A 15,313-nucleotide genomic window follows, 5' to 3' on the forward strand; every position below is an offset into this window, starting at 1 on the left:
CAAATATTTTAGGAGCTCAATGGTTTGTCTTCTTAATTGATGATCATAATAGAGTCATATAGATATTTTTATTAAACAAAAATATGATCGTAGTAGCATGATCCCTAACTTCCACTCCATTATTCATAACCAGTTTTGAGCCAAAAATAAAAAGTTTTAAGTCTGACACAGAAGATGACTTCAATCAATACTTGACCTCCTACTTCAAAAAAGAAGACATTATTCATGGATCATCTTGCATAATAACAGCACAACTAAATAGAGTTACTAAAAGAAAATAAAACTAATTAAATCCACTCGAGTTCTATTATTTCAAGAAAATATTCTAAATCTTATTGGGGGAAAGTAGCCCTTAATGCCACATACATGATAAAAAATGACCCTCACAAACATAGGAATATAAAACTCTCATTGACTACCTTGCCAAATTAACTCCACATGTAAGAAACTCCAATGAATTTATATCCAAAATATTCAATTGTGCCTTTTTTGTGCATTATTAATAGTCAAAATGAAAGTAAATTGGACCCTAGAGATATTAAATGTGTGTTCTTGGCTATTCTTATACGCAAAATAGGTATAAATATCCATTCTTCTTCTATAAAAGTTCACAAATCAATTGATATAAATTTTATTAATAACAAACCACACTTCACACAACTTATTTTCAAAGGAAGATTTCACTTATGGTAAAAAATGTAATCAATATTTTAGCCCAACTAAACTACATTCTACTCCATTTTTGCCATCTTAGAAACAAAATGTTCCTAGCCCCATTGAGTTTGTCTCTAAATGTGAACGTGTACCAGAAACCATACCCACTTATGTTACTCTAAAATATGTTCAAATTTATGACCATATAAGATTTTTGGAGGCATACTCAAAAAGAAGAATTGCACCATGCTTGACACAAGTTCAAAATACAACCCTAAGCTCTGTTAATGAATATATGTTAAGTTTGGAGTTTCCTTTGCATAAAGGATCTATTGAAACTCAGCCAAAAAAAGGCCTTGATCTTTGCATTAATGCTATAAAAATTAAAAAGCATTAGAACATGCACAAAATAATATTTGCATCTATAAATAAACTTTGTTATGCTGCATTATACCTTTCTCACTCCATAGAAGTTTTATTCTAAACAGTATTTCTATTCCAAAAACTTTATCTGAAGTATTATCAAGACAAATAAAAAAATGCAATGAGTGAAGAAATGAATGCATGCAGGTAAAAAAACAAATTGGAGAATGTTAATAAACCTAAAAGAGAATAATATACTAGGTTACAAAAGGGATTTTACCTTGAAATACAAGGATAATGGCGTTATTGAAAGATACAAGGCAAATATCAGTTGTTAAAGGTTACATTGAGACATATGGAGTTCAATATCAAGAAACTTATGCCCTTGTGTTAAAAATGAACATTTTGAGTATTTTGAAATCCCTTGAAGCTCACTTTAATTTGCAAATTCAACAAATAATGTGAAGAATGTCTTCTTATTTGGAGACCAAGAATAAAAAATATACATGAACATTCCTATTGAATTTGAATTAACTGGAACAATTAATATGCTAAACTAAAGAAAGCACTATATAGGCTAAAGCAATCATCCAGATCATGTTTGGAAGATTGGTCAGGTAATGAAAGCAATAGACATAGTAAAGACGACCATGCTCTCTTCATCAAACATTTGTACATAGTGGAAGTAAATGATCTCCTGGTGTGTGTGTGTATTATATCATTATTACAGGAAATAAAATCTGAAACAACATTTGATTAAGAAACTTAAGATTAAAAACCTTAAGAAACTGAAGTATTTTCTTGGAATTGAAATATCAAACTCAATATATATATATATATATATATATATTCTATCATAGTAGAAAAATGTAACAAACCTCTTGAAAGAAAATAGAAAGGTAGGTTACTAACCTGCAACTGTACCTACTGAGTGAAATAAAAAATTAGAAGCAAAAGAAGAATCAACAGTTCACAGGAAATGAATAAAAAATTGGTAGGAAAGCTCATCTAGCTTGCCCATACTCAACCAAGTCTTGCATAAATAGTAAATGTGATTAGTCAATTCATGCATAGTTAAAGAGAAACACATTTGCAAGTTGATGTGCTATACTAATTGAAAGATATATCGGGATGAGGAGTTTTACTTAAGCGAAATAATGAGTTCACATTAGAAGCTTACATAGATGAGATTTATGAAGGCTCAATAGTGGATAGAAAATCAACTTCTAGTTATGACACATTTCCTGGTAGAAATTTGGTGACGAGTAAAAATTAAATATCATGGATGGGTCTAATGGAAATTTTGAATTCATGGCTACGGCCGAAGAAAATTTTGAATTATTATGATTGAAAATTAGTTTGGAAAAGTTAAGAATTAAGTGAGAAGGCCCTATGAAGTTGCGAAATGATAACAAGTCAACAATAAATATCAATCATAATTTTGTATAATATGATAGAACAAAATATATTGAGATTGACTAGCATTTTATCAATGAGAAGCTAACAGAAAGGCTAATTTGTTTGCCTTATGAACCCTCAGAAAGCCCGCTAAAATGTCTTTATCAAGGGACTCAATAGCGCAATTTTCTATTCTCCAACTTAATAAGGAGTGTAGAAGTCTTAGAGCCAAAAAGGAAATCGCATAAAGTCCCAAGATATCCTAAATGGTAGCTATATGCTTTGAAGGACTTGAAAGCACTATTTGGATAGTCCAACTTGCATTGACATGAATTGAAGTACCCGACAAACACCATTTTGGCAGTCTAGCTTGTATTGACCTCTGAATAAACATTACACTTGTTGTTGATACGAAGTTATGATAGTTATTATGTCTAAATGCAATTTCAGTTTAAGGTATAAAACCCTACATATTCTTCTCATTTTGGTGTACAGAAATTATCTTTTTTTTTTTCTTCTCCCTTGAAAAATCCAAATATATTGACATGTATGTATTACCTGAAATGATAAAGAAAATAATCCATTTTTCATGAATAATTTTTAAAAAGGTAAAATCAAAATCAAAATAATAATAATAATAATAATAATAGGGACTAAAAGATCAATGCTAAGTATATAATGTGTAATTTTAGTTATAACGAAATTGATAATAAATTTGAAAAGTTCTGGAAGCCAAAGCAATATATATATATGTGCATGATAGCTTTGAATATCATTAACCAATTATGCCAAAAAAAAAAAAAAGGAAAATTTATGAACCTCAACTCATGGAGTTAAACTTGATGGTTAAAAATGGAGAAGTAACAAAGTGATGATAAAATTATAAAAATTTAGAGGTAAATTTATTAAATTGCAATTGAACTAGTATTTGTTGAACTTAATCTCAGCTCCATCAACACAGGTTCAGGCTTGAGCTGCTTGACCCAGCCTACAGTCCCAACAAGGCAACGAATATAGCCCTCTTCAGCATTTTTTTTGTCCAAAAAAGCATATAAATAAAAAGCACCAATGGAAATACCTCGATGAATCAATTCTTCCATAATGATATTCTATTATCCCTGCTTCTACTTGCAATATGGTTGCTATAGCCAGGGCTTCTTTTTCATGTAATACTGCACCCCAATATTTAACGACATCCTTCGCCTCACCAAATTGAAGTAAGGCTTCATTTTTAAATACTTGCAGCAGATTGTATAATGATGATGACAGGTCATCCAAAATTCTTTGCTGAAGGAGAAATACTCTACACAACCACCAAGATGTAGTCTTGGCTGAATTTGTACAGAAGTCTTTTATCTTCAGCAATATCACCTTCGCATGCTCAAGGTACTGAAAGCAAGAAATTAATCAGATGTTTCAATGTATGTAAAACATGGGAAGATGTTGCAATGTATGTAAAACATGAAAGTTAGCTTTCTGTGGCATTTCATTCACCCATCTTAATTCAATTAAGATAAATCTTCCAACAGTGTGTGCTATGTGATTGTTAAGAACTATTAATACCAGCGCCATGCAAAGGTAGATGTAATCCAAGAAGAACAAAAGTCTATCAGGATATAAGGATAAAAAACCTAACTTTCAAGTCATGAAAAGGTTTTCTGCAGCGTTAAAGGAATTTTTCACCTGTCATTGAGAAGAAAGCGGAAATGACTAAAGTCTGACTACTAAAAAAAGTCAAAAAGTGGGTTCCCGCATATTTTGTTAGATTCCTAGTTATAATATCGCTTTGTATAAATGTTCTTACAAGCAATCAGTAGTAGAGCATCATTCAAATGAAATGTAACATCTTCAGTTCGCTTGAGACTAAAGCATTCAATTTCAATAAGAACGCTGATGCACAGTTGATCTTGTACTTCAATGCATAAAGAAAATAAATAGTCAAAGTAAAACACTTAACAAAGAAGATTCTTAAGTGGATTTTTTTAAAGTCCAAACAGCTGAAACTTGAGCGCAAAGAAAAAAAAGCCTGCTCGAGCTTTCTTTTGTGTCTAATCTCTGTATTTTTGGTTGGAGCAGCAGTTAGGTGAACTATATTTAAGCGATGAAAAAATAGGATTGTTTTTTTACTTCTGGCGCATCAGCGTAATTGTGCTCTAAACATTTCTGTATCAACATTTACCCTGATTTCTTCTGTGTCTTAATGCATAATGTTTAACACACTCAACCCTTTCCATAAAGGCTTCACTCCATGCTCATCTTCCAGCTTTTTTTTTTTTTAACTAAAGGCACTGTTAGATTGTTCTCCACTACATCACGTTTCTTTAAATTGCTTGGTATGACCCTTTATGTAAGACACGATGGTATGGCTTAAAAGCTCTTATAAATTACCCCTATGCCTTGTGTAATTTACATTGAAAAAAAGGTCCAAGGTGTGCCTTACATCATACAACAATGACCATGGAAAAGCACATGCACCTTAAACATATAAGGTTAAATGTAGATATAAGGCACAAAAGTAATATTATATAGCAGCATTAGACAATGGCATTTGTAGCGGCTCCAGGTAACACTTCTACTATCATAATTAAAAGCGCAAACCTGCAAAAAGGAAAATTTCCCCAGCAGATCACAACCAACAGATGTAAGTTGACTCCGAGCCCATGAATCCCATTCTGCACCATTTCCAACATCCCCAAATTCCCCGTATGGCAGAGGGAAATGAGAAAACTTTCCAACAGGCCTATCACATTAAATAGAGCATCAAGGGAGTTAGATCCAAGGTTAGTAGAAAACCAGTTTACATGAACATATTATAATAATAATAATAATAATAATAATACAAGTAAAACTTGAAAAAACAAAAAGCAAAGCCTAACTAATAGGCAAATTGAGTTGAAATGGAAGCAAAACAAGATGTTTAATCCCATGAGAGCATTGGATTTAATCAAATCGGATTGGTGAAAATTAAGTCAGCATAAAAATACCAAGTGCTTAACCCTCAAGGTTTTGAGTAGAAAAAGGTTTGACCACCTAAATATACTATCTGAAGAGAGGCACCATAAAAGATGGTTAGACCAGGATCATCAAGAGATTAATGCAGTTTATGATCGCTATGAATCTTTAAAGCCATTTACCATAGTTGAGAAAGGTTTTGTTAAAAATACGACAATGTCATCGATGTGGAGAGCTCTAATGTGATGGGATAAATAAAAGTCACATCAGAGCATTAGGTACTTAGAATGCATAAAAAATACTTGAGTGTAGAAATAGAAAATAACTTATATTGTAAAATTACGTAGCTACTTGCCAAATGATTGAAATCTTCTCAACTTCAATACTTATGAGCAGAAGAATCAAAACAAAAATGTGAGACTTACGACCCTACCTATAGATAAGGCTTCTAACTCGAGTGCATAATGCATTTATGATAATAAATTTAATTATAAAAAAGAGATTTTGTGAAGTTTCAAAATGATTGTCTGCATTTTGGAATAGTTGCACGATTATCGAAGTTGAGTAAATTTGATTTCTAACTTATTTTTAGTCTGTGCAACATCCTCAAACATTACGTTCAACTGTTCAAGCATTTAACACATTTTTTATCACAAGCATACAACTTACTTCTACTGATTTGGCATGCTTTCAAAGGATATATAAATGATATTTTCAAAAATTATTGCGACTCTTTATTATTAGCATGCTTATTGAAGAAATTGCACACTTCTTAAAGTAATTATACGTTTCTCGAGCAATTGTACGCTTCTGAAGTAGTTGCATACTGCTAAAGGCTTTTGCATTTGAGTTAAAAAGAGGGCATAAACGTTAGTTGGTGGATTTGATTTCTTTTTATTGAAAATAGTTTTAGAATTTTTAAATTTATTGCATATTTTCAGAGTAAGGTTAACTTGAGTTTATCTTTATCTTTAGCCCACATGATATTCTGAAATCTAAATTTGGACACTAACACATTACTAAAAGCACATGTGGGTGAATTCATTTTCAAAGGTTTGAACATCTACACGCTACTTGATGCATTTTCATACTATGCTTGCACACTTTTCAATATATTTACATAATACACTTGCACATTTTTTAATGCATTTATACAATATACTTGCTCATTCTTCAATGTGTTTACTTTATGTACTTACATGCCTTTGGCGCATTTGCACAGTGTAATTGCATGATTTTTTATGTATTTGCATAGACACTTGTGTGTTTTTCAGTACATTGTGTGACATAGTTACACACTTTTCTATAAATTTGCATAATACACTTGCATATTTATCAGTGCACTTACATGACGAACTTGCACATTTTGTAGAAACATGTGTGATGCGCTTGCATGATATTTAGTGAGCTTGCACACTTCTCGGTATATGTACATGATACACTTGTACGCTTTATGAGAAATGACGCTCGAGTTTGAGAACGATATGTGCATGACTTGAAAATATCCAAATTTTGATTATTTAGTATTTATACGAATGTTTGCTATTGAAATGCGAGCAAAATTTCTTACAAAACTTCAAATTTCACCAGTTGTCTTCCCCTATAAAAAGAAGGGTTGAAATAGCTTATCTACACCATTTGAGTTGACGTTCATAGAATTCTACGAAAGTTTCGAGTGTTCTAAGAGTATGGGATGCTCTATTTATACTTGTAGGTTGCATTTTCTATAAATCCCCTTTAAGTCCATTTGGTATTCAATATTCGCAATATTTTTCTCATTTTGAAAATTTTCTTTTTGTCCTCATTTTTTAATTTTTTTTCATATTCTTCCATCCTAACTTTTTATTCGCATTCATTTCCATAAATACCCAGCATATTCTTCTTTCAAGTTTGTTCAGTCCAAGTTCCGAAAACCTCAAGGCATCCATCCCATATAGGAGGTATCTATATGGGTTTGGATTTACCCACCACGACAAGAAAAGCATGTAAAGTTATTGTTCTGAAATATTGTGACCAAAATCTTTAACACCCATCGCATCAAGAAAGGTGTGCCCAAGTTTCCTGCACGAGAAAATTTACAACACAATAAATTTTCATGTCATGCTAAGAAATATGTGCATAAGATGTACTGTTGCATCGCAAGCATCACATACAAGTTTTCCTTGTCGTGCTAAGAAAAATTCACACAAGTCACACTCTTCACGCAAAACAAGCTGCAATCAAAATTTTAAAAGTTTTTAAGGGGTTGAATATTATACCTTTATGCATTAGACGTGAAGACGATAATGAAATAGTGAATCAATGAAATTTGTGGCAAGGCTACACACACACACACACACACACACATATATATATATATATATATATATATATATATAACAAAGAGATAAAGGGAGAATTGAGAGAGACAGAGAGAAGGAGAAGAGGTGATGGTTGGCTTAAGTTGTTGGGAAAGGGAATGGCTAGCCACAGTGTATGCAAAAAAAATAGTTGAAGTGGTGGCGTTGGGAGTTCGGATCAGCGACAAGTGTCAAGAAATTGGACATCGCAGGATTTGGATGAAAAGATGGGTTGGTGAAGGTGTAGTTGGTTGGGCTTGGGTTTTAATGAAGTAGAGAGGGATGAGGCAACTACAGTTGGGAGGAGTTCATGAGAGGACCTTGCACTTTGAGGAGCGGGCAAGGATTTAAAATGGCTCTTCGATGGGTACTAGTCAACGCTAGGAGCTATGACTGAGAGAGAGAAGAGGAAAAGGTGAAATCATCGGCGAGGGTTGAGTGGAACAGAGGAAAGTAGAGGTGGAGTTAATAATTGGCGTAAGCGGGTTGAATTACTACCCGCAGTTAAGCAGCTTCAACAAGTTTGGAAAAATTCAATATGATAAAATTCAAAAATGGTGTAAAAAATATACAATGCAATTATTGCAAACTATAAATGAATAGGGACATTTTTTAAGTGAGTTGTTTTTCATCCTTAAATGGGTTTGAAGCATTTGATTATTTTTTGAATTTCTTAATTGTAGTAAATCATCTTATAACTTTTATGAGATTAAATGTGCAGCCATTTTAAGGAGTTATTGTCAGCTTGTTTAACAATGAATATTACTTATCAAAGTAAATATTAACATTTCATTTTTAGCTTTCTAATTTTTTATATTAACTATTTCATTATTAGTGAATTTGCATATTGATTTGATACAATCCCTTTTTATGTCTCAATTTTTAAATACTGAAAAAACAAAAAGTATATGCCTTATAAGATATAGAATCTCAACTCAACTTAAACCTCAAAGTATAAGCATCAAAAGATATAGAGTTTCCACTTCTTTAGGAATATCAAGAAAGCGTGTTAATTCAAACGCCTTAAAGAGCACCTAATGTTAGACAAGATCTTTATTAAAGATTCTCTATAGAAACTATCATATCAGAACACATAAAGATAGGAAATAAAGACTACGTAACTCAATCATTCAAGAGACCAAGTTCACGCCATTTCAGCTGTTGGTAGCGCCTCTTGCTACTAATTTAATGGTCTCACTCTAACAACCCGAAATTTTAACACCACCCCAAAGTCGAGGGGTTTCACATCAATATAAAAACTACCATATCATAATGTAGAGAGATGGTAAGAGCTACCAAAATCATTCGAGAGATCAAGTCCACGCCATTTCAGCTGGCAGCAATGCCTCTTGTTACTAATTTAAAGGTCTCACTCTACCAGCCTAAAATTCTAACACTACCCAAAAGTCTAGAGGTTTCACATCAATCTCATAGATATCATGACTTAGTCTCCTCTAACGGAAAAACACCAAAGAAACTAGTCACTATTATACATGAGCACATGACTCAAGTGTCATCCCTCTCAATATTACAATCAAATCAATATTCAATACAAGCTTCTCAGACATCCTAAGAAGCTAAAGAGAAACACATCACCTCTTTCAAAATATAGCATTGTTTGATAAATGTTCAACTTCAAAGAAGAATAAATCATCCTTTACCTAGCCAAAGTCATATTTCCAATCGATAAAGAGCCTTTTAAAGAAACCCTGGATCATTGAAAAAATATTACTTTGTACCAAGGTACAGCCTAAACACCACTAATAATGGAGAACAAAATAACATTGATTGTTGTCATTGTCTACTTTTATCAGATTATATTTCTACAAGATGTACAACTAAACACGTCTAAATAAAGGACAAAAGCTTAAGATAAATTTCTACCTCCTTCGAAGCACACACCCAGTTCAACAAAAACAAATAGTCTAATATCATAATTTATGAACTTAAAATTCTCATACTCTCATCAGTTAGAAGATCTTTTTTTATATCATCATTTTAATTTAATAATTTTCTCGCCTACCTCATACTAAAAGTAAGAAAATGAGTTCCAGTAACAAAAGGAGAAGAAGCGGTGGCGAAGCAGCAATGGCAACATAACAGGAACAAGTGCGGGTATGAGGTTTTTGCAACGTGTTGTTGGGAGTTTGAGATTGTACAGTTCTTCTCAAGTTTTCTTTAATTTATGTATTGTAAATATGTTAAGTTATATGTAAAAACTTTATAAATTCAAATTTTAAAATGACTTAAATCCTAATTTTCAAGTCTTAAATCTCTTCAAAAAAGTATTAAAATTGCGTTAAGGCATGCCTCGAGGAGCGTGTCACCCCAACTAAGGCGTAAACCTCATCTGGCAAGCATGAGACAGACCTCTCATTGCCTCTCTTTTTTTATTGAATTGAGGCAAGTTTTGAGGCACGCCTCTAATTACATAATTTAAAACCATGTTAAAAAATGAATGTCTAAAATATCCAATTAATAAAAAGGGATCAACTTGTATTGTTTGATAGAGATAATGTAGCATCTTGATTTCTTTTTGAAATAACCAAAGTGTCCCATCCAAAGACTTATACATAATACATAAATTTATATATTTAAGAGTAATGGAGAAAACAGAAATATGAGACTCAAATAATTCTATAGACCTATCTGTTGTCATTCATCATCCACCACTAACCACTATCGATGTCCATTCTTGACTGCTAACACCAGCATCAATCGCTCAATATCTGCTATCGCCAAAACCCTCCTTCAACCACTCAACCTTTGATGCTACTGACACCAAATAAACTTCTATCACCTTTTCACATCCACCCAATGTCATTGAAGATCCATGTGCGTCCAACACAAGTCACCTTGCATTGCAATCTCGCCTTCTCTGGTTACAAAGAAAGGTGGATTACTATAACTCTTAACAAATATAGTGAAATTATTTCAATTTAGCTAGAACTCATGATTTTTTCTCTTCTGATGCCTTTTCAAATTTTCAAATTATATATATATATATATATATATATCACATAAAAAAATTATCTTGACCATGCACAAATCTTGATGCAAATGTGAATTGAAAACTTCCAAAATTAAATCCGGTACCATCCGAACTACAATTTTAGCAAACTTATAGTTAAATTGCATGTCTTGAAGAGATGAACCCAACGACACCAAAATCGGCCCAATCTGAACCAAAATGGGTCCAAATCGAAAGCTCAAAGCTTATTTGGAAGTTTCATAACATTAATTGGATGATCAAATGATATTCAAATGTGACATGCTTATAACTGAATCAAGCGGCTCGTCTAGAAGAATCCAACGAGCCCAAGATCGCCGAATTCTAACATCATTAGACATTCAAATGCTCGATAAATGATTTGTCGTCCATTGAAACACTCCCAACGTGTCATTTATCTTCCCCATATTTACTAACCATGTCACTCTCAAAAAATTATAAATAAAAGCCTCATTCTTCACAAAAAGGAGGGGTAAGAGAAGAAAAATGAATGATCTCTCTCAAGCTTGCACCACCAGCTGAATCTCTTCCCGACCATCACCGAACTCTTGGGAGTGGCATGATTATTGTCCTTCCAACCAACGTCGCTCCTTGACTACATTTCTTCCGACCATCATCACCAGCCGACTGCTGTTCTTTCGACCACGGTCGCATTCAACTACAATTCTTCTTACCATTATCACTCGTTGACTACGGTCCTTCCAAGCACCGTCACCCGCTGACTACACTCCTTCCGACCAATGTCGTTAGCTGATTAAGGTCCTTCTGACCACCGTCGCCTGCCGACAAAGGTCTTTTTGACCAACATCACTCGTTGACTACAACAATTCTGATCACTGTCGCCTGCAGACTACGATCCTTAAGACCAAAATCGCTTACCGACTACGTCCTTTCGACCATTGTCGCACTTCAACTACAATCATTCCGGCCACCATCGCCCACCTACTACTGCCCTTCCAACCATTTTTGCCCGCCGACTACGATCCTTCCGACCAATGTCGCTCATTGACTACAGTCCTTCCGACCACCGTCATCTACCGATCATCTATCGACTATAGTCTTTCCGACCAATGTCATGTAATAACTCGTATGTTAACTCTGCCAAATATTTTTTTGGAGTAAATATAAGTCCAAATCACATATCGTCTTCGTCATAACATTGTTATTGTAGTATTTTACTTACACTATTTTTTTCGTAATTTGTGGCCATTAGTGAAAATCTTTAAGAAATTGACACATGTCAGTCAATTGGTGATTTTTGGACCATCAAGTGTTTATTTTGCAAACTGATTTCACTAATATTTTTTAAATAAAATGATTTATTTTATGAATATTTTTCAATAATTTATTCTAAAAGAAATTGATTTAATTAATTATATAGTATTAAATATTATTTTAATTTAAATATCCTAATCCACTGTTAACATTTATTAAAACCATTTGTTTTTCTTCATTCGGCCCGAACAAAGAAATGGTTTGAGATTTTAAGAAAGAAAACAAAAGAGAGAAGAAAAGCTTGGATTTGGAGATTGCGGAGTAATTTTGTCGATTTGGAGATTTCCTCATCTTGTTTTAAGGAACATTTACCCTATTTTTTTATTTCAAATATTTTGTGTTTTTGATATTTTCTAATCAAATTTATATTCCCATTGCTGAAAAATAACGATAATTTTGTATTTGTAAAACTTTTATAGTGTAACTTTTTATATGTTATAAAAAATGATATTATAAATGTTTTGAATATTTATTTGATATTTTTCACTCAATAATTTAGAAAAATAGCTATTTAGTTCAACTGAAGCTTCATAATGTTATTTTATGCAATATTTGGCAATTTGGTTAAATTATGAAAATATGAATTTTTTTTAGTATGATTTTTTTTGTCTGCCGTTAGAACATTTTAACATTTTCTGAATTAAGCTCAATTATGTTTTATTTATTACAATGCATTGAAAATGAATGTGCATATGTGATTAAGTAATAGTTGGTCGTTATTACTATTATAATGTGATAATAATGTGTGTAAAAGACAAGTAAAGTTTGGTTGACCCGTTCGTTGGATATTGATTGACCTGTACATGATAGCGGACCGGCGGACTTTCTTGTAAATATTTTGATTTGGTGCTATCCGCTACTAATTCATGTGATACACTGATTGAGAGTTATAAGGAGATGATTACTATGTCGACGGGCAAAGAGTGACGACTCAGCTTACTAAGTCAAAGGTTTACTAACATTAATATAATACTGAAAAATACTGTGATAGCTAGAATTCTTACTTGTTTAGTATTACTACTGAAATGAATGTTATTGAGGCATTATTTATATTATTATACAGATTTATTATTAACATTGTTCTTGATTTATTAATACAAAAAATATGATATATTCATTAAGCAAGTGATATGGATCATATATTTAACATGTGATTAAGATATTTATTTAATATTGATATAGAATAACTTGATAATATATGTATATTCCTATATGATTTTACTACATTAATTTGATTTAAACAATATTTACTAATATTTTGATTTGATGTTTTATCTGATTTATGTACTAATTGGTATTATAAATACGACGATTATTTTATAAATTTGACACTCGTATTGATTTACTACTTTACTGGATTATGTATCGCAGTGTCTTACAGTTTATAGATTTTACTACTACTACATGTAAATTTTACTATTTCTGTACTAATTCAATGATCATATGAATATTATTGTTATGATTTGAATCCCTGACATGCATATTGCTCATTTACCGTGTTTGAATTCAGTTGTAAGTTTTGGTGACCTGATGGACTTTTTAGCTTATTATATATGGTTAAATGATTTTAAGTCAAGATAGAGGATCAGAAGTGTGAAACTGGTCAGGATTCTTCAGATTTTACTTATTTTTGTTTTAGTTATTCTTTTATACTCATGATAGGTCAGGATTCTTCAGATTTTACTTATTTTTGTTTTAGTTATTCTTTTATACTCATTATAGAATAATTATGACATGATTGTATAGATTCTGAGTAGTGTATATAATTTTTGAGAATTGAATACAAATGTATATATTGATGTTATGATTTATTTTTTTTATTTTAACTGCTATTGATATTGATAAAAAAATAGGTAGCTATGGTTGTTGATTAAAATATAAAAGAATAATTCTTCCAAATTAGATTCTGGGGCATCACATGTCACCCGCCGACTGCAGTCTTTTTAACCGCTGTCACTCGTTGACTACTGTCCTTCCGACCACCGTCGACCTCTAACTACAATCCCACCGATCTTCGTCGCCCGTCAACTACAGTTCTTTCGATCATCATCGCCCGTTGACTACAATCCTTCCAATCATTGTCGCCAACCGACTACGGTCCTTCCGACTATTGCCGCCTGCCGACTACGATCCTTCTAAACACCGTCGCCCACCGACTACGGCCCTACTTATCAAATAAATATGCCAACACTCTCTTAAGAACTACTTCCATGTAATGCACTTTATACAAAATGTCACTTTCTAAGCTTCAGTTTAATGATATGCATGTTTGTTGAATATTCATGTAACTCTACATAATAAAATCACCCTATACAATATCATAGCACTCAATAAAAATCCATATTAACTTCTGAATGCTTCAAGCCAAATGACGGAACTTAGTAAACCCACCGTTCTACAAAACATGTTTTCTAAAATCAAGCAACCATAGAAGGGCATGGAACCGGCCAATGATACTCACCCGGTCACATTCTGTTGCAGGAAAGCCAGAAGGGCTGCAACTCCAAGACAAAGCACCACCGCAACCCTATACTCCGTGTTGGCATCAACCCTCGCGTCGAGAACTCGAAGCCAGGGCTCCTCGTAGGCACCATCGCAAAGAAAAGCGTCGATGCTCCTTTCTACTTGGCTGTAGAAAAGCGCGGCGGAAGTGGTTGAGTCGTCGAACTCCCAGGAATTCGCAAAGCTGAAAACAAGACGGGCAGCATCTGATGAGAGTGCCGCCGCGTAATCCCCACGTTCGATGGCGCCGAGTACGTCATATGTTAGAGGATGGAGAGTGCTTTCCTGATTGGGATGTGGAGAACATGAAGGAAGAGGGAGATCGCCAGAGATGGTGCAACGAAGAAGGCGTAGCTCGACGGATTTGAGGATGCCATGCTCGGATTCTGCCATGCTGCGCGCGAAGGGGATAATGTTAGGGGTTCTGGTAGGTTTTTGTGCGCGCGTTAAATCCCGGCGATGGATAAATCCCGGATTTCAGCCAAAAAAAATTCAGGATTTACGGCATAAATCCGGGATTTACTAAGGGGCTGTTTGGTTGCCTGTAAAGTAAAAACAGTGTAAAAAAATACAGTGTAAAATAAATATAGTGCATTCTAAATACTTTGAGGCTGTTTGGTTGTCTGCAAAGTAAACGCAGGAGAACGGTTTCCTTTGTTTGGTTAGATATATCCAAAATAAAGTAAAAGTAGTGTATTTATAATATTTTTTTGTCATTATAACTAGTGTACTAGTCTATAAAAGCGCCATGTTTCTTGGAAGCTCACATTATTGAGTAATTTTAAACATGTAGAAATAATATAAGATCTTTCTTATGTAG

The 15,313-nt window shown here is 33.1% G+C and overlaps 1 protein-coding gene across 2 annotated transcripts in view; it reads right to left on the bottom strand.

Moving 5' to 3' along the window:
* Positions 1-14,951, bottom strand: part of LOC110115961 (tetratricopeptide repeat protein 27 homolog) — a 31,984-nt gene extending 17,033 nt beyond the window's left edge. The window contains exons 1-3 of one of the 2 annotated variants that reach the window (XM_028694920.1): positions 14,453-14,951; positions 5,014-5,155; positions 3,494-3,804 (exon numbers count right to left, since the gene is read on the bottom strand). In XM_028694920.1, coding sequence (XP_028550753.1) covers positions 3,494-3,804; positions 5,014-5,155; positions 14,453-14,886 — 887 coding nt within the window. In that variant the 5' untranslated portion in view covers positions 14,887-14,951. Of the gene's footprint in view, positions 1-3,493; positions 3,805-5,013; positions 5,156-10,351; positions 10,381-14,452 lie in introns of those variants that run through there. The other variant, XM_028694921.1, reaches the window with a different exon arrangement.
* Positions 14,952-15,313: the final 362 nt, after the last annotated feature.

Source organism: Dendrobium catenatum, unplaced genomic scaffold (assembly GCF_001605985.2).
Source record: "Dendrobium catenatum unplaced genomic scaffold, ASM160598v2 fragScaff_scaffold_594, whole genome shotgun sequence".
NCBI classification, from domain to species: Eukaryota; Viridiplantae; Streptophyta; class Magnoliopsida; order Asparagales; family Orchidaceae; genus Dendrobium; species Dendrobium catenatum.